Raw genomic sequence first — 20040 nt, forward strand, 5'->3', positions numbered from 1 at the left:
TATTTAAAAGAAAAAGAACAAGCAAACAAATCTTTCCTGGACTGGAAAAAAGTTATAACCCTTCAAACTTAAAGGCATGTGGTCCATGTATAATGAACTGGAAAAGTTAAACATTCCAACAAGATTAAGGCAGAAAAATAAGAAATAACACCCCTACAAAAGCATAAATATCAAATCTGCTTTAGACTTCACAATAAATTTCAAATGAAAAAGGAGCATCATGCATAGAACATGCTTGAAAATATTTAAACATACTAACATACTGGTCCTTCAAAAATACTTAATCCAGCAGGATTTTTTGTAGAAACCAATAAGCTATTCCTAAATCTTATATGAAAATACAAAGGGCTTAGAATAGCCAAAACAATTTTGAACAAGTTATAGGACCCAAGTTCAAAACTTACCAAAAAGTAAAAGTAATTAAGACAGTGTTGTATTAGCAGAAAGAAGAGAGATCAATGGAACAGAACTGAGAATCCAGAGATAAACCCTTACATTTAAGATCAATTGACTTTTTTTTTAAGTCAATTAACTTAAAACAAACAAACAAACAAATGCACCAAGGCAAGTCAACAGAGAATGGAGTCTTTTCAAGATATGGTGCTGAAACCACTAAATGTCCACATGACCCCCCCAAAAAGGTTTAGACCCTTTACTCACACTACAGACAGAAATTAACTCAAAATGGCCCAGATATAGAGCTAAGAAATTTCTAGAAAAAACACAGGAGTAAAATCTTTGTGATCTTAGGATATGCAAAGAGTTCTTAGCTATAATACTAAAAGCACAATCCAGAAAAGAAAAAAATGATATACCAGACCTCCATCAAAATTAAAAACTTACTATTCAAGAGACACCATAAAAGAGAGGCACCTGGGGCGCCTGGGTGGCTCAGTGGGTTAAAGCCTCTGCCTTCGGCTCAGGTCATGATCCCAGGGTCCTGGGATCGAGCCCCACATCGGGCTCTCTGCTCCACGGGGAGCCTGCTTCCTCCTCTCTCTCTGCCTGCCTCTCTGCCTAGTTGTGATTTCTCTCTGTCAAATAAATAAAATATTTAAAAAAAAAAAAAAAAAAAAAGAGAGGCACCTGGGACTCCTGGGTAGCTCAGTCCGTTAAGCATGACTTCAGCTCAGGTCAAAATCTTGAGGTTCTGGGATCGAACTGTACTCCCCACTCAGTAGGGATTTGGGGGGATGATAGAAATGTTCTAAAACTGGATTGTGGTGATGGGTACAAAATTCTGTAATTTTACTAAATTTTATTTAATTAGATACTTAAAAGAAGAGAATTTTATGGTATATAAATTACACCTTAATAAAGTTGTTCATGCCAAGACAATATGGAAGAAATGGATGCATTCCTAGAGACGTATCAACTACCAAAACTGAGCCAGGAAGAAACTGAAAACCTCAATAGATGCATAACAAGCAAGGAAACTGAAGCAGTAATCAAGTACCTCCCAACACACAAGAACCCAGTGTCAGATGGCTTCCCAGGGGAATTCTACCAAATATTTAAAGAAGGATTAATACCTGTTCTCCTGAAACTCTTCCAAAAAATAAAAATGGAAGGGGAACTTCCAAACTCATATTATGAGGCCAGCATTACCTTGATCTCAAAACCTGACAAAGACCTCACCAAAAAGGAGAATTACAGACCAATATCCTTGATGAATATGGATGCAAAATACTAGGCAATAGGATCCAACAGTACATTAAAAGGATTATTCATCACGACCAAGTGGGATTTATTCCTGGGCTGCAAGGGTGGTTCAACATACACAAATCAATGTGACACGCTACATTAATAAAAGAAAGAACAAGAACTATATGATCCTTTCAACAGAAGCAAAAAAAGCATTTGACAAAGTACAGCATCCTTTCTTGATCAAAACTCTTCACGGTGTAGGGATAGAGGATACCTACCCCAATATCATCAAAGTCATCTATGAAAAACAAACAAACAGCAAATATCATTCTCAATATATTTGAATGGGGATCTTTTCCCCTAAGGTCAGGAACATGGCAGGGATGTTCACTATCATCACTGCTGTTCAATGTAATACCAGAAGTCCTAGCCTCAGCAATCAGACAACAAAAAGAAATAAAAGGTATCCGAATCAACAAAGAAGTCAAACTCTTACTCTGCAGATAATATGAAACTTTATGTGGAACACCCAGAAACTCTACCCCAAAACTGCTAGAACTCATACAGGAATTCAGTAAAGTGTCAGGGTATAAAATCAATGCAGAGAAATCAATTGCATTTCTATACACCAACAAGACAAAAGAAAGAGAAATTAAGGAGTTGATCCCATTTACAACTGCACCCAAAACTGTAAGAATAAATCTAGCCAAAGAGGCAAAGAATCTGTACTCAGAAAACTATAAAGTACTCATGAAAGAAATTGAGGAACACAAAAAGAAATGGAAAACGTTCCATGCTCATGGATTGGAAGAACAAATATTATAAAAATGTCTATGCTACCTAGAGTGATCTACACATTCAATGCAATCCCCATCAAAATACCATCAACTTTTTTTAACAGAAATGGAACAAATAATCCTACAATCTGTATGGAACCAGAAAAGACCCCAAATAGCCAGAGGAATGTTGAAACAGAAAGCCAAAGCTGGTGGCATCACAATTCCAGACTTCAAGCTTCAAGATTACAAAGCTGTAATCATCAAGACAGCATGGTACTGGCACAGAAACAGACACATAGATCAATGGAACAGAATAGAGAGCCCAGAAATAGACCCTCAACTCTATGGTCAACTAATCTTTGACAAAACAGGAAAGAATGTCCAATGGAAAAAAGACAGTCTCTTCAACAAATGGTGTTGGGAAAATTGGACAGCCACATGCAGAAGAAAGAAACTGGACCATTTCTTTACACCATACACAAAAACAGACTCAAAATGGATGAAAGACCCCAATGTTAGACAGGAATCCATCAAAATCCTTGAGGAGGGGCACCTGGGTGGTTCAGCGGGTTAAAGCCTCTGCCTTTGGCTCAGGTCATGATCCCCGGGTCCTAGGATCGAGCCCCGCGTGGGGCTCTCTGCTCGGCAGGGAGCCTGCTTCCTCCTCTCTCTCTGCCTGCCTCTCTGCCTACTTGTGATCTCTGTCTGTCAAATAAATAAATAAAAATCTTAAGAAAAAAAATTTTTTTTAAATCCTTGAGCAGACACAGGCAGCAACCTCTTCTACCTCAGCCACAGCAACTTCTTCCCAGACACCTCACCAAAGGTAAGGGAAGCAAGGGCAAAAATGAAGTATTGGGACTTCATCAAGATAAGCAAGGAATGGAAACTGTTAACAAAACCAAAAGACAGGGGCGCCTGGGTGGCTCAGTGGTTTAGGCCACTGCCTTCGGCTCAGGTCATGATCTCAGGGTCCTGGGATCGAGTCCCGCATCGGGCTCTCTGCTCAGCAGGGAGCCTGCTTCCCTCTCACTCTCTCTGCTTGCCTCTCTGCCTACTTGTGATCTCTCTCTGTCAAATAAATAAATAAAAATCTTAAAAAAAAAAAAACCAAAAGACAACCAACAGAATGGCAGAAGGTATTTGCAAATAACATATCAGATAAAGGCCTAGTATCCAGAATTTATAAGGAACTTATCAAACTCAACACCCAAAGAACAAATAATCCAATCAAGAAATGGGCAGAAGACATGAATAGACATTTCTGCAAAAAAGACATCCAAATGGCCAACAGACACATGACAAAATGCTCAACATCACTTGGCATCCGGGAAACAGAAATCAAAAATACATTAAGATACCGCCTCACACCAGTTAGGAAATGACAGATGATGGTGAGGATGCAGAGAAAGGGGAACTCTCCTACACTGTTAGTGGGAATGCAAGCTGGTACAGCCACTCTGGAAACAGTGTGGAGATTCCACAAAAAGTTGAAAACAGAGCTACCCTACGACCCTACAACTGCACTACTGGGAATTTACCCCAAAGATACAAGTGTAGTGATCTGAAGGGGCACCTGCACCCCAATGTTTATAACAGCAATATCCACAACAGCCAAACTATTGAAAGAAACCAGATGTCCATCAACAGATGAATGGATAAAATGAATGTACACACACACACACACAAATAGAACATAATGCAGCCATCAAAAAACTGAAGTCTTGCCATTTACAACGACATGGATGCAACCAGAGGGTATTATGCTATGTGAAATAAGTCAATCAGAGAAAGACAATTATATGATCTCACTGATATGTGGAACTTGAAAAACAAGACAGAGTATCATAGGGGAAGAGAGGAAAAAATGAAACAAGACGAAACCAGAGAGGGAGACAAACCATAAGAGACTCCATCTCACGAAACAATCTGAGGGTTGCTGGAGTGGAGGGAGGTGGGGGTATGGGATGGCTGGGTGATGGACACTAGAGAGGGTATGTGTTGTGGTGAGTGCTGTGTATTGTGTAAGACTGATGAATCACAGACCTGTACCCCTGAAACAAATAATACATTATATGTTAATAATTTTTTAAAAAGAAAAAAATAAAGTTTTTAAAAAATAAAATCCATGAGCCCATACTGAAAAGACAAATAGAAAGTCTGATTAGGAACAAGATATTTTCAATTCCAAAGTAGGTCCCACAAAATATTAATTACAAAAGGAAAGAGTAACTTGATATTGAAGACTGACAGAAAATGTGATTCCAAAGTACTGGGCAAAAACAAATCATGTGAACTAGACCACAGGATCACTTTAGTGGCAATTTTTGCCAAAGATGCATAACCTGAACTTAATCATAGGAAACATCAGGCAAAATTAAACTGAGGGCATTCTACAAAATAATTGCTTTCTAATCTTCAGAAGGGTCTAAGTCACCAAAGTAAAGACTGAGAAACTCTGCCAAATTGAAGGAGACTAAAGAGACAATATAATGAAATGTAACACATGCATCTGGATCATGCACGTGTTACATTTAATTATATAATCTGGACTGGATCATTTTGTTCTGAGGAGCAGTATTTGTACAACTGGCAAAATTTAAATAAAGTTTGAGGATGAGATAGTAGTCATTTATCACTGTTATCTTCCTGATTTTGAAGGTAGTATTGTGGTTACATAGGACAATATCCTTATTCGCCCCTAAATACTGAAGGTTTTTAAATCTCTACACCCAACGTGGGGCTCAAACTCATGATCCCAGAATCAAGAGCTGCAGGCTGTACTGACTGAGCCAGTCAGGCACCGCTCACACTGAAAGTTCTGGGAATGAGATGAGGGCATATCATGATGGCAGTTCACTCTCAAATAGGTCATGGGAAAAAGGATCTTCATACTGCCCTTGCCTATAAAATTGGATATCATTTCTGTAAAGGAGATTATTTTTAAAAATTCTTAAAGTAATTATACTTACATAAATCATTTTTGTTTCAGTTATGTTTGGGGGAAGAAAAAAACAAAGATACACGCCTTCCAAATCATTACAGAGGATAAAACCAAAGAAATTATTGCCCACAAAGGAAAATGCAAAAATAGAAACCAAAATAAGAAAGTATAAAACCTCACAGAAGAAAATCAACTAAAAATAAAGCCAGTTAGGATAATGCAAATGTTTTAAATTCCCTATGGTAAATAAGAGAAAGACTTAAAACATAACGCAAGGCAAAAAATTGTATCATGGGACAAACACAAATAAAGTAAACCGAAGTCGAAAGAAATCAGTGTAGGGGCACCTGGGTGGCTAAGTGAGTTAAAGCCTCTGCTTTCGGCTCAGGTCATGATCCCAGGGTCCTAGGACTGAGCCCCACATCAGGCTCTCTGCTTAGCAGGGAGCCTGCTTCCCTCTCTGTCTGCCTCTCTTTCTACTTGTGATCTCTGTCAAATAAATAAAATCTTAAAAAAAAAAAAATCAGTGTAGCATGAGGCCAAGTAAGTAAGCAAGAAAACATAAAATAACTGGAAATCAGGAAAAAATAAAAGTTTGTAATTAAAATTTGTAGGATCAATTCACCCTCAGATTAAAAACCAGTTTGCCAGGGGCGCCTGGGTGGCTCTGTGGGTTAAAGCCTCTGCCTTCCACTCAGGTCATGATCCCAGAGTCCTGGGATGGAGCCCTGCATTGGGCTCTCTGCTCAGCAGGGAGCCTGCCTCCCTTCCGCTCTCTCTGCCTGCCTCTCTGCCCACTTGTGATCTCTGTCTGTCAAATAAATAAATAAAATCTTTAAAAATAAAAATAAAAACCAGTTTGCCAGAATCTGTATCCCATCTCTGCTACAGATTAGCTGTGTAACTCTGGACAAATTTTTTAATCTCCCTGCCTTAGTTTCCTCATCTGAAAAATGGGGATTAGAGTACTTACCTCATAATGTTATCAGAACATTTACTAAGTTAATGCAGGTAGAGTTCTAAAAGTTTGCCTGGTGTAGAGCAGGAGCTCAAATATTCCCTATTCCCTATTATTTGTAGTTTTAAGGTTTTTTTATTATGAAAGTAATACACACTTAGTATATAAAAACTGAAAACTATAGGTCAAATTAAGTATAAATCACCTATATCCCACAACCCAGCACTAACCACTGTTAATATACCACTCTTGGTGTACTTCCTCACAATCTTTTTTTCTACACTTGATCCTTATGTATAGGTCAAAGATCTGAAGTTTAAGAACTACCCAAAGAATTTACTTTCCTTAGGGGATATGTCTACAACAATCGAAAGTAACAGGTATTAAGTTAAAAATAATGTATCTACTTAGGCCTAGGAGAGAAGCTTACTTCAGTTATAAATAAGAAAAAGGGGCGCCTGAGTGGCTCAGTGGGTTAAAGCCTCTGCCTTCCGCTCAGGTCATGATCCCAGGATCCTGGGATTGAGCCCAACATCGGGCTCTCTGCTCAGCAGGGAGCCTATTTCCTCCTCTCTCTCTCTGCCTGCCTCTCTGCCTACTTGTGATCTCTGTCTGTCAAATAAATAATAAATAAAATCTTTAAAAAAAAATAAGAATTCATGACCTGTTTTCTTATACTTTTTATCTATAAAAATACATATTTTAAAAATAAAACCGTGATTCAGAAAACATTTTTATTTACAATAAAATATATAAGTTTGAACAGTTTTCCACACTGAGTCACAACATATTCATGGTTCATGAAATCAGTTTGGTGCTTTGTGATCAATATTTCTTTTTAATAATAAGTAGAAGAATGTCAGAGAGTACTACATGAAGTAATGATTAAGTATTGCCTCCTCGAACAACACTTCTGTATGGAAGGATATGTATGCTGGTTAGATTGTAGAAAATGTATTTTGTACTGAGTCAGCTTTAAAAAAACTCTGCGAGCTGCTGAGGTAGAAAAATGAGGAAAAAGTCTTTGAATGTGATTTAATCACCTGCTTCTAAACTGATACATTCTGTAACTATGCCTATACATTTCCTTTTCCTTTTTCATGTTATTCTCACCCACACAAGCCTCAAAACTTGCCCACAGCGCCAGCCTACTCCACTCAGTTCTCTGCTGTCAATCAGTGAAGCTGTTGCAGGGTGCACCGACTGCTAAGCAGTAAGCACCAGTTGTCCATGAACTCTTCGCCCCCACCAGTCCTCCCAGGCCTAGGGCGTGTTCCCTGAAAAATCACTCCTGACTCCCTCAGGCAAGGGTTTTTCTCTGGACAAACAATTACCAACTCAGTGGAATCTTCCAGTCTAAAAAGTTCTCTTGCTTCCATTCCCTTGCTATGTCATCTTTCTTGGGCCGGGACTAATTGCTACTTTCTTGGAGATTGGATTCCTCTCTAATTTTTTCCATTTTCTAAATTATTTTACATAGAACTGACAATACTAAGGGGGTAAAAAAAGGAATGCACTTCCCTACAAGTGAAAAAGTATGAAAGGGGAAAAAAAGAGAGAGAGAGATTTCTTATCAAACAATGGAAAAGGACTGAAGACTCACAGAAAGAAAGAGACCACAGAAGAGCTGAGAGCAGAATTTAAAGATGTTTAAAACCAAAGGAGGTTTGCGAGTCCGTACTTGCTTCTATTACCCCTGGGTGTAGGGCAAATGGTACAAATGACTCTCAGCCCAAATCTGCAGTCAAGAATAAGGCTGATGAGGCAAGCTTTCTGCATCTCTACACTCCATCTGCACAGATATTTTTGTGGTGAAAAAGTGCTTGATAAATCAACACATTTTTTATACTTTTTTTCTTCTTAAAATTGCAACTTAAACTAAAAAATTTAAATACAGTATTGAAGCAATTAACAAGTCTATTTTTAACTTTTTTTTTTTGACAGAAGCAGCATGGCTTACTGGAAAGAGCACTGATTTCAAAGCCAGGAGGACCTGGGCTCAAATCCCAGCCATTCCACTGACTAGCCTGTGACCTTGGTGAAATTACTTCTCCTGGAACCCCATCTTTATCTGTCTTTTGGGGGTAATTTACAGAATTAAATGAAAAGCAGAGCTTACTGTGCATAGCACCCACAAACCACAAATCTAACTTACCTTTCTGCTCAGACCACGTTCCTATAAATACCAGTAACAACATGGTTATGGTTACCGCAATACTTCTCAATTGAAAATGGACTGGAAAAAAAAGGGGATAGAAAGAGGGAAAGGTAGGGGTGCCTGGCTGGCTTAGTTGGTACAGTATACGACAACTCTTGGTCTCGGGGTCGTGAGTTCAAGACCCACATTGGGTGTGGAGATTACTTAAAAATAAAATCTTGAAAATAAAAGAAAAAAGAAAGAGGGAAAGGGAGTAGACGGACCTCAAAGGATGAGCTTGGGGCTTTTGGAAGAGAGTAGGCAACATAGAGAGTACATGTGAATGTATATGTTTATACTCATGATTCTGAAATAATTGATACTGAAAATATTTGTCCAAAAGGCTTGTGTCTCTAGAACCACAAAACCAGGAAGCTGTTTTAGGAAACCCTATAAGTTTGGTCACTGATGAATGGTACATTTACAAACATTTTCCTAAAATGTCAGATAATATGACTTTTACTATATGATGGCATCTTTGGGTTTTCAAATATCTTAAACTGATTATACATGGTTTTTTTCAACAAGGTATTTATAATCACTTTTAAATTAAGATAAATGGAGTTTATACTATAGTTGTGACTTCCTATTAGTTAATTATCTAAAGGCTTTCACAAAAAAATTACCAAAAAACAAATTTTTTAAAAGATTTTTTTTAAAGTAATCTCTATACCCAACATGGGGCTCAAACTTACAATCATGAGATCAAGAGTCACATATCTACTGACAAGCCACCAAGATGCCCACGAACATTTTTATCATCATAATCAAATCAAAATTAAACTCATGATGTTGTCAACAAAAGATATGATCCTTGCCTTTTGAAACAATATAAAACTGCTTTAACATATACCCAAGAGATTAGCAAATATTTTTATATTAAGTCTGAAAATATTAAGTGTTGCTAAAGACAGAAAAAAATTGTGATGGGAAAATAGACTGGTAAAATTACTTTGGAAAGCAATCTGGCACCCCCCACTAAAACTGAATGTGCTAATACCCCACAATCCAGCAACCCCACATCTAAATTTGTATTAGACATTTGCACCAAGAGATATGGAAGAAGTTAATGATAGTAATTTTTTAGAAATAAGGATCTTATAATAACCCCAATGTCTGTAAACACGGGAAGAAATCAACTGTAGAATATCTATAAAATGGCAGACTATAGGGTCATGAATATAAGTGAATTAAGCCACATTTTGGATGAATCCCAAAAACATACTGGGCTAAGAGAGGAAGTTATAGTAAAATTATATCACTTATGTAAATTTCAAAATCAAGTAAAACAACATATCCTTTACAGATACATATGGTAAAATTATAAGAAAAGCAAAAGAACTGTTAATACAAAATGCAGGGGGGGGGGTGCCTGGATGGCTGAGTGGGTTAAAGCCTCTGCCTTTGGCTCAGGTCATGATTCCAGGGTCCTGGGATCAAGCCCCGCATAGGGCTCTCTGCTCCACAGGGAGCCTGCCTCCTCCTCTCTCTCTGCCTGCCTCTCTGCCTAGTTGTGATTTCTCTCTGTCAAATAAATAAAATATTTTAAAAAAATAAAAAATAAAAATACAAAATGCAGGACAAAGGTTATCTCTGTGGTGGAGGGAGTAAGCTAGAACCCAGAATGTGTAAGGGTTTCAATTATTTTGTGAGATAATTATTTATTCTTTAAATAATTATTTATTCTTGACAATAAGCTTTTTTTTTAAAGGGGGAACACAAAAACTAAGTCACAGATGGAAACATAAAGAACAAATCAAATTTATGAACTAAGAATACACACACTTCTTCACATTTAATATGAGATCCTGACCTTTACACAAATAATTCTACATTTCGGAAAAAATTGAATGAGAAACTTAAAACTCATCCCAAAAAGTCTTCATGCTACTCTGTGTATCTCGACATTTCCCTAAGAAGGCAACACCTTCAACTGCTGTGTATAAAGTTCCCAATTATCTGGTCTCTAAACTTGAAAAAGTCTTTCTAGGTACGTTCAGCAAACAACTTTAACTTTTCTCTATCCATATACCATAAGAATGGGCAGTTTTATATTAGTACTAACTCCTGCTCCAGAAAAAAAAGAAGCAAAATGGATGATCAAGGCACACTCTTGGATAGAATGGTCTCATGTGGAGCGCTGGTTTTTGAAACCCTTCCTTTTACCCCGGTCTACTATCTTGCATTATGCGTGAAAACACTTTGGAATGAAAACAATTACAAACATAAAATGATGCATTCTCTCCTCTCAAGCAATGAAAATCACTAATTACGGGGGGCTTCACAAGGCAGGTAGGTGCATGGGATATAGATGACAAACCTCAACTGGTAAATATGGCACTGCCTCCAAGTAAAGAAACTATAAATACGGAGTTTAAATTTTCTTTTATTTTGCCTTTTCTTGAATCCGACACTTTCCAATTTCCTGATCGTGGCACAAAGCCAACCACGCTTTTTAGCCCCCAACTTGTTCCTCAAGTCCCCATTCCCGTCCTTCTCCAGCACCGCTGCCCACTCGCCACGGCGCCTCCGTTTGGCCATCGCCTCTGCACAATCCCTCACCAGCCAGGAACAACAGTGTTCCTCTTCTGGTCCAAACCCCTAGGTCCCCCGACCTCTGAACACCACACCTGCTCCAGCCGGGCGGGTCCAGGGCTCCGACCTCCACGCCCATCGGACCGCACCCACACATCCCCCAGCTCCCCTCGCTGCCGCCCTCTCGGCCCTCCCCTTGGTCCCGCAGCCTCAGGGATTCGGGCCCCCCACCCCCTTTTTGCACCAAGCCTCCCCCTCACTGCACCTGTGGCCCGGCCCTTCCACCCTGCGGTCCCCTCACTGCGGGGCCTTTCCGGCCGAGCCCACCGGCCCCCGCCAGCCCAGCCCAACCCAACCCAGTCCGGCCCGCTAGGCCCCGACACCAGGCCCCGTGGCCTCTGCCGCCCCTTCTCCTCACCGTGCCCTCCCCGGGGCTCTCGTCTCGCGCCCCCTCCGCTTCCTCGCCGACCGCAGACTGCAGCCCCGCATCGGGGTGGCTCAGCGGCTCTAGGGGCGCTGGCTGCAATTGCCGCTCGGAATCCCGAGGTGCCTGCTCCATGGCTGCAGTTTGGCTCGGCGGCTCCAATGCGCTTGCGCCGTCGCTCAGCGCGCCCCGCCCCTCCTCGCCCCTCCCCGCCCCGCCTCCCGGCCCAGCGGTGGTTCGCGGGGACTGAGATCCACCGAGCTTCCCGCCCGGAGCGGAGGCGGGAAGCTTCCCTACTTAGGAACGGGAGACCCGGAAACCCGGAAACCCGGGAGAACTGATCGAGGGAAAGAAGGGGAGAAAGGCAAGGGGAAGAGCAGACACTGGAACCATTCCGGCGGGCGAGCGCCTAGAGAAAAATTGAGTTAGAAGAAATAGGAGACCGCGGTCTGACCTTGCCGCTCCGAGCCTCGGTCCCTCCTGCCTTGTCGGTTCCACTTTTTTACCCGGAAAGTTCAGGGCGCCATAAATTAAAAACTTTCAGCAGTTCGAGTAACACATTCAGCAAAAAGTAGCACGTGCTGTTCTGAGAGAAGTGAAGAAGTGAAGCGTTTGGCCAAAGGGTGGCTTGAAATCGGTTGCGTTTCATAAAGCCCTGGCGATCTCTGATCGTTTTCTACAAACCTGTTGTACCGAATTTTCAGAACCCGCTTCCTTGACACGCATTCACTATGGTAACCTAGTGGGAAATGCTCATTCGGTGTGCCAGGCTGTGTGGTAGTTGGGGGTTCCTTCTATACAAAGTCTGGTCCTCAATTTTTCAAGGAGAGAAACTGATCTTTCTGCCGAAATACTTCCAAGCTATGATACACAATTTGCTCTTCCTGAGTTGTATTCTCTGCCCCGCCCCCACCCGGCGAATTTCCCATTCATCCCTAAAATCTCAAGTGGTAATGTCCAAATGCTAATATCACTTTGTTAATTAATGTTAAGACCTTTCTTGTATTATTTTACAATTATTTGTTTATATGTCTTTCTGCCCCAACTGGACTTTGGACTTTTTTAGGCAAGCACTCTTTTTTTTTTTTTTTTTTTCTCTTCTCTGACCAAACCTAGGACCTCTGCTCAAATCTCAAAAGACATTTATTTCATCAGTTTATCAAGAATTGTTCACGCTAGGCAAATTCTCAGGAAACGTATTTTTAAATCAGAAGTTTAATTCATCACAAGAGGGATATCTTCCCAGGAACAGATTTGTAACCGTTATCCTGTGCCATTTTCCCAGTTTCAAGATACTGAAAAAACTAGGTCCAAGAGCCTTTAGGATAATCGCTCTGGGCTGGTGACTTCAGTATCTCCTTCTGCAGTGTGTAAGAACGAGGAAAGGAGCTCAAGTTTTGACAAAGCGTTCAACCAGGGGAAGCCATAGTGCTAAGCGCTATTTTGTGGGATGGGGGGGGGGTACTAAAACAGAGTAGGAACGTGTGTTTCCTCTTCATTCTGAGGGGGAGCAGAATACATGACCCCCAAATAGGCCACTTTGGCATGTGCATTATTTTGAGCTAAAAACAATCAAAACCAGAAGATTCAAGAAAATTACTTTTACCTCTCCCTTAACTACCTAAAAAAGTTCAGGAAGACCTGGTCGGGAAAGACTGCTATTACCAGAAATGACCCATCTGCATGGCGAAGCAAACATTTAATTATCAAACATCTGTTCTTATGGTCCTATGAATTACCCTACTCTCCTTTGAACCTCCGTCCCTTATCCCATTCCTTAGCTCAGGATGGCATAGAAGCTTCAATTGCCTGACATGTTCATGGGTCTCATAATCTTATGGGGCTCCCATACTACATAATTATTTATTTCTCTCCTGTTAATCTTATGTCAATTCAATTAACAGACCAGCCAAAAGAACCTAGAAGGATAGCGGGATAGTTCCCCCCACCCAGCCCTTTTACAATTCATACCTCCTTTTCTGAGGGGAAAAAAAAAAAAAATTCCAAGACTGCCTTTGGTATCAGTTTTAAGTTAGCTAGATATAACTTTGTCTCTATATTTTCTTAAGAGATAGCCTTGGAGAAACCAAATTTGGAAAAACAAGAGGGTACTTGAAGAATCTAAAATCAGGACAAAGGGATTAGATGGTCATTTCCCCCCCTTATATACCTATTAAACATGTTCATTGTGGAAAAATTAGAAAATGGTTATGAATAAAAATAATATTAAAGCTCCAGGGGCGCCTGGGTGGCTCAGTGGGTTAAGCCGCTGCCTTCGGCTCAGGTCATGATCTCGGGATCCTGGGATCGAGTCCCGCATCGGGCTCTCTGCTCAGCGGGGAGCCTGCTTCCCTCTCTCTCTCTCTGCCTGCCTCTCTATCTACTTGTGATCTCTCTCTGTCAAATAAATAAATAAAATCTTTAAAAAAAAAAAAAAGCTCCATACTCCCACACCCAAAGATAAGCACTAACATTGAATATATCCCTTCAAATATTATACATATATAATAAAAATAGAATCATACTATAATGTTATTTTATAATTTGTTCGCTTAATACAGCAAGAACACCTTTCCATGTGATTAAATATATTTCTAGAGAATCTTCTTATAATTTTTTTAATATTTTATTTATTTGACAGAGAGAAATCACAACTAGGCAGAGAGGCAGGCAGAGAGAGAGGAGGAAGCAGGCTCCCCGCGGAGCAGAGAGCCCGATGCGGGGCTCCATCACAGGACCCTGGAATCACGACCGGAGCTGAAGGCAGAGGCTTTAACCCACTGAGCCACCAAGACGCCCCTAGAGAATCTTCTTAAAGACTACACGGTTTTATTGTAAAGCATTGCTATTAACTCAGGGTGCCTGAGTGGCTCAGTTGATTGTCTGCCTTCCACTTGGGTCATGATCCCAGGGTTCTGGGATTGAGATCGCATTGGGCTCCCCGCTCAGTGGGGATTCTGCCTGTCCCTCTCCCTCTGCCTGTTATTCCTCACCCCCACCCCCCACTTTTGTGCTCTGTGTCAAGTGAATAAATAAAATCTTTTTTAAAAAAATATTATAATTTGGGGCAACCGTCTGGCTCAGTTGGAAGAGCACGCAACTCTTGATCTCAGGGCTATAAATTTGAATCCCACCTCAGGTGCAGAGATTACTAAAATAAATAAATAAATAAATAAACAAACAAACAAACTTTTTAAAATTACTATAATTTATTTAATCTTATAATCGTGTATGGTTATATTTTTTATTTTTTAAATAATTTTTAAGATTTTAATTTTTTTTAGAGATTTTTTTATTTTATTTAATTGAGACAGAGAGAGAACGTGAGTGGGGGAGAGAGGGAGAGGAAGAGGGAGGAGCAGTCTGCTCAGACTCCTCACTGAGCAGGAGCCTAATGCAGGGCAGGGCTCCATCCCAAGACCCCTGGATCATGACCCAAGCAGAAGCCAAACGCTGAACCAATGGAGCTACCCAGTGTCCTGACACTTCACAATGTTTAGTGCATTTTGTAAACTATTGATTCTCTGAGCTGCATTGATCATTTTCCAGAATAATCTTAGTCTGAGAGGACCTCTGAGGTAATACCTTACCTGTGATCTCCAGTTTGGTGTTATTTACAAAGGGAAAAATCTCAAGAGTGGAAAAATGCCCTCCATTTCCCATTCACCTCAGGGTTGATGGCGCAAGTTGGTAGTTTCTGGAATTAATCAGCCCACTCAGACCTTGGCAGCTTCCACACTTTTCCTACCTAACCAAAGGGAGGGGCAAGTAGTGAGGTGGCTCAGAGCTGCCACCCTGACTAAGATTATTAGTCGTGGGGGAGCTGCTTGTGTGAGAAAACTAAATTTACATCAGTTTTAAACATTCATATTTCAGATGGAATCTTCTAGTCAGAACTTCTGCTACCATTTGCTCCATGCTATGCTGCCTGCCACCATGGAACGCCTTGACTGTCACTTGTCAGAGGCATGGTCCTCCCAAGGGGGTCCAACTTCGGCCATCCATCACTCAGGGAGTGGTGATTCCTGGGGCGTTGCTGAAAGGGGAGGACACTCAGCAGGACTGAAGTGAGGGCAGGAAGCAGCATCCATGGTTTTATCTACCTGCCCAACAAGTGGCCTATTTAATACATATCAGAAAAGTGAGCAAGAAACAGGCAAGAGACGGGCTGTAGTGACTGATCATCTTTGGAGATCTTCTCCATTGGTGTGATCGTTCTGAATATCAGACATTCTGAATACCAGAAGAAATTTCGAGTAAATAAATGTATACTGAATCTCTGTTGCCCTGTGCTGGGTCTAGCTCTGTTTTCCCCAGACTTGGGGACTTTCTGCGCCCTCCTTTCCACACACTCATCCAACCCCTCCATTGAAGGCTGAATTTTCTCTGTTTCAGCACCGCTCACTCGTTTACTAGTTTACTAACCCTACATGTCTGTCCCCGCTCTAGGCCAATGAACTCAGTAAGAGCAGGCCCCTGCCTCATTCCTCTTTGCAACCCAGTGCTCTGGGCCCTCTGGGCTGGAGGGGTGTTCAGCACCCCGAACGAATGTGTCGGGGGATGGGAGGGGTGTACAGAAGAAAACAAGCAAACATACAATAACCAGCTGCAGTTTTACTTATTAAAGCCAGTCAGACTCCTGGTCTCCTGCCCACGGTAGCTCCCCCTCCAGCCTCCACAGACATCTTCTCAACCTGAATTTTCCCCAAAACTGCGGGGGAGAGGGTAGGGGAGAATGGGTGCAATGGAAAGCCAACATGGGCCCTCCTCTCCTTCCCCCCTCCTCAGTGGTCCTGGTACCATGAGGACCCAGCTTGGTCCCCATGTGCCAATCAGTTCTTCCAGGAAAAAGAGGCAGCCCTTGGGAGAGGCAAGAGGCAGGCAGTCTCCATGTCCCTTTCTGCAGCCAGGCTTAGCTGATGGGTCAGAGCTGGCAGACAAAGGTCTGAGTGGGTTGATTAATTCCAGGGAGCCATCAGCCTTGAGGTGAATGGGATATGGAGGGCATTTTTCCACTCTTGAGATTTTTCCCTTTGTAAATAACCCCAAACTGGAGATCACAGTTGAGGTATTACCTCAAAGGTCCTCTCATCCAATGCCTTCATTTTCCTGATAAAGACAGTGGAGCCTAGCGAGGCTGATAACTTGCCCACAGTTACTACTAACAACTGGTTAGTAGCAGAGCAGTGGTCAGGACAGACCTCTCCCCCTGCAAACTTGGACTGAGGGTGTTAAAAACAAAATTCAAACTGAGTAAATTTAAAGATCAAATTGGCTTTATTCAATGATACATGAATCAGGTAGCATCCCATCTCTCAAACAGAAAGGAAAGTCAAAGGGCTACACAAAATGGCTACTAGTGCTGACCAGAGAATTCCAGACTGATTGATTAAAGGTCACATTCCTGGGAGAGACTAAACTGCAGTTAGGTTAAGTAAAGTCTTGGTTTGCTGATAGGGGCTTAGGACAAGTGACTCCATTTGATGCCTGGTTTTTGTTTGTTTATTTGTTTTAAGATTTTATTTATTTATTTAAGGGGTGGGGGAGAGAGAGAGAGCATGCACGCACAAGCAGGGAGAGAGACAAGCAGAAGGAGAAACAGGCTCCCCGCTGAGCAAGGATCCTGATGTGGGGATCAATCTCAGGACCCTGGGATCATGACCTGAGCCAAAGACAGACTGTTAACCGTCTGAGCCACCCAGGCACCCAAGAGGGGGGCGTGTTTTTTAATAAGAGGCATAGAGTGCCTGACTCAGCTTCTTCTGAAGGCCAGCGGAGCTCATCAAAGAAGGCATTTCCTTCTGGAGGAAGTGTGGAATGAAGAATTTTTTCTTTTCCACTTGAGGAGGGATGAGGTGACTGGGGACCTGGCCAATCAGCTGGAGGCCATGTTTGATTATCCTGAGTAACTGCATGGAGCACCCACCCAGTCCTGGAACCCAGGCTTTGCAAATGAGGGCCCCGAGGCGGGAACAGAATCCTGCCCGAGATTACAGGAAATTCTGGGCTGGGTGCTGACCCCCGAGCAGGAGATTGCCTGGCACGGAAGCCAGAAGAGCTTTCTACTTCACGCTCTAGGGGCCGGAAAGGGCAAGTCTTGTTCTGAGAACTGGGAGGCAGGCATTCCGTGTGAAGAAACCCAGGCTTCCGGGAGAAGAGGATGGGGCAGTGAGTCTAGAGGGGGAGGCTGGGTATAACGAGTTTTATAAACCCGACTACGGAGTCTGGATTTTATCCCATGGGAAATCGGGAGCCACCAGAGGTTTCTAGAGGGGAGACATTTTTAAAGATTACTAGGACTGTACTGTAGAGGATAGAATAGGAGTCTGGACAAGAACTGATGGGGCCATTCCTAAGGCAGAGCTGGTAGGATTTGTCACATTGGACACGAGAGATAAGACAGAAGGAGTCTCAGAGATTTGCAGGCCTCTGGCTTGAGCAAAAGTTCTTTCTTATTATCTGATGGTTTCTTTTTTATACATACAATCCTGTCCATATTTTATGTATGCAATATCGTTTTGGATCTCCAAGGTTACCAGCCAGAACCTTTTTACCTCTTTGCCTTTTTCCCCTCTTTGTTCTTCCTGTTTCCTCCTGGGTCATTGTTTTTAAGTTTCTTTCTTTTCTAAGTTACTTTCATTTTGGAATTTTTGGAAGCTGTCTGATGATCCTTAGTTATTCATTAATATTTCAATAATTTAAAATCTAGAATTTTGGTTGGGCTTTTTTTCTTCTTTTAAAATCTTTTTAAAATTTTTTTAAAAGATTTTATTTTATTTATTTGAAAGATAGAGATTACAAGTAGGCAGAGAGGCAGGCAGAGAGAGAGAGGAGAAAGCAGGCTCCCTGCTGAGCAGAGAGCCCGATGCGGGGCTCCATCCCAGGACCCTGAGATCATGACCTGCGCCAAAGGCAGAGGCTTAACCCACTGGGCCTCTCAGGCACCCCTTTTTTCTTAATATTTTTATTTATTTATTTTGAGACAGAGAGAGCACACAGGTGAGCTGGGAGAGGAGCAGAGAGAGAGAGAGAATCTCAAGCAGACTCCACACTGAGTGCTGAGACTGACATGGGGCTTGATCTTTCCACCCTGAGACCATGACCTGGGCAGAAATCAAGAGTCAGACGCTCAACTGAATGAGCTGCCCAGGCACCATTTAAATTTAGAATTTTGAAAAAGCTCCATAGATGTGGGCAGGCTCTTTCAACTGGCAAACTTTGTTAAGGCTGAGGTAATGGGAGTTGGGTATTAGCAGGAGTAGCCCCTAAGGCCAATACATTGAAGGCTTATTGGCTGCATTTCCAGCTTTTATTCCTGTTTCTCCTTCCCTCCCGTACTGCATCCTGAATTTGTTCCTTGATTTTCCACAAACTTCCTCCATGCAGCCCAGGTGCTTCAAGGGAGATTTCCTCCAGCCCCAGATCGGGTGTGGACTTATAGATACTTCATGAGAAACACACATGTGATTCCCTAGAGCCTTAACACCTACTTAAAACCTTACTGAAAGTCTCTTGAGATAGTAAGTGAAGAATTGATAAATTATATTAAAACTTGCTAAAAATTCTCATTACATGTCTACATCTCCCCAGCGTCCTAGTCCTCAAAGCACCTTTTCCCCTGCCCTTTCCCTCAAAACATGCTGCTCATTCAGGTTTCCCCCTCTCCTCCCCACCTTCAGATCTTTTCTTTCCTTCTCAGGATGGCTCCAAGATCTTTCTCATGCAGAGAAATCTTTTGCTTCTCATGTCTTCTTGGATGGATATCTCTGCCCATAACTTTGCTCTGACCAGCAAAGAATCCCCTTTAAAGCAGGGCACAGAGGAAAAGGAAGGGAAGATCTGGTAATGAGAGCACTCTGAGTTTTGGTGTTTTAGTATCTGCCACACATACCCATGTGCATTTATATGAAATGGATAGAAAGAGGGGCTGAAGGGTTACACAGCACGCTGTTAACGATTTGGGGAAGGAAAATGAAGGCAGCATCCAAGGGGGAGTGTTCCTTTATAAACTCCTGTGGTTTGAATCTTTTATAAAGGAAATAAATTCAAGTACTGCTTAAATCATTTTTTTTAACAGTTTTGTGTTGTTGTTGTTGTTTTTTTAAGATTTTATTTATTTATTTGATAGAGAGATCTCACAAGTAGACAGAGAGGCAGGCAGAGAGAGAGGAGGGAAGCAGGCTCCCCGCTGAGCAGAGAGCCCGATGTGGGGCTCGATGCCAGGACCCTGGGATCATGACCTGAGCAGAAAGCAGAGGCTTTAACCCACTGAGCCACCCAGGTGCCCTGCTTAAATCATTTTTACTTAAGTACGGAAAGTCACCCTTTGGTACTCTTCCAAGTGGGAATGGGAGTTGGCGGGAGGAAAGTTCTTTTTTTTTTTAATAATTTTTTAAAGATTTTATTTATTTTTATTTATTTGACAGACAGAGATCACAAGTAGGCAGAGAGTCAGGCAGAGAGAGAGGAGGAAGCAGGCTCCACGCCGAGCAGAGAGCCCGATGTGGGACTCAATCCCAGGACCCTGAGATCATGACCTGAGCTGAAGGCAGAGGC

General features: G+C 41.8%; 1 protein-coding gene across 1 annotated transcript in view; it reads right to left on the bottom strand.

The window, feature by feature from the left end:
* Window positions 1-11632, bottom strand: part of SNX4 (sorting nexin 4) — a 67187-nt gene extending 55555 nt beyond the window's left edge. The window contains exon 1 of the mRNA XM_046003600.1: window positions 11479-11632. Within this exon, the coding sequence (XP_045859556.1) occupies window positions 11479-11619 (141 nt within the window). The 5' untranslated portion in view covers window positions 11620-11632. The remainder of the gene's footprint in view (window positions 1-11478) is intronic.
* Between the last annotated feature and the right edge of the window lie 8408 nt (window positions 11633-20040).

This window comes from Meles meles, chromosome 4 (assembly GCF_922984935.1).
Source record: "Meles meles chromosome 4, mMelMel3.1 paternal haplotype, whole genome shotgun sequence".
NCBI lineage: Eukaryota > Metazoa > Chordata > Mammalia > Carnivora > Mustelidae > Meles > Meles meles.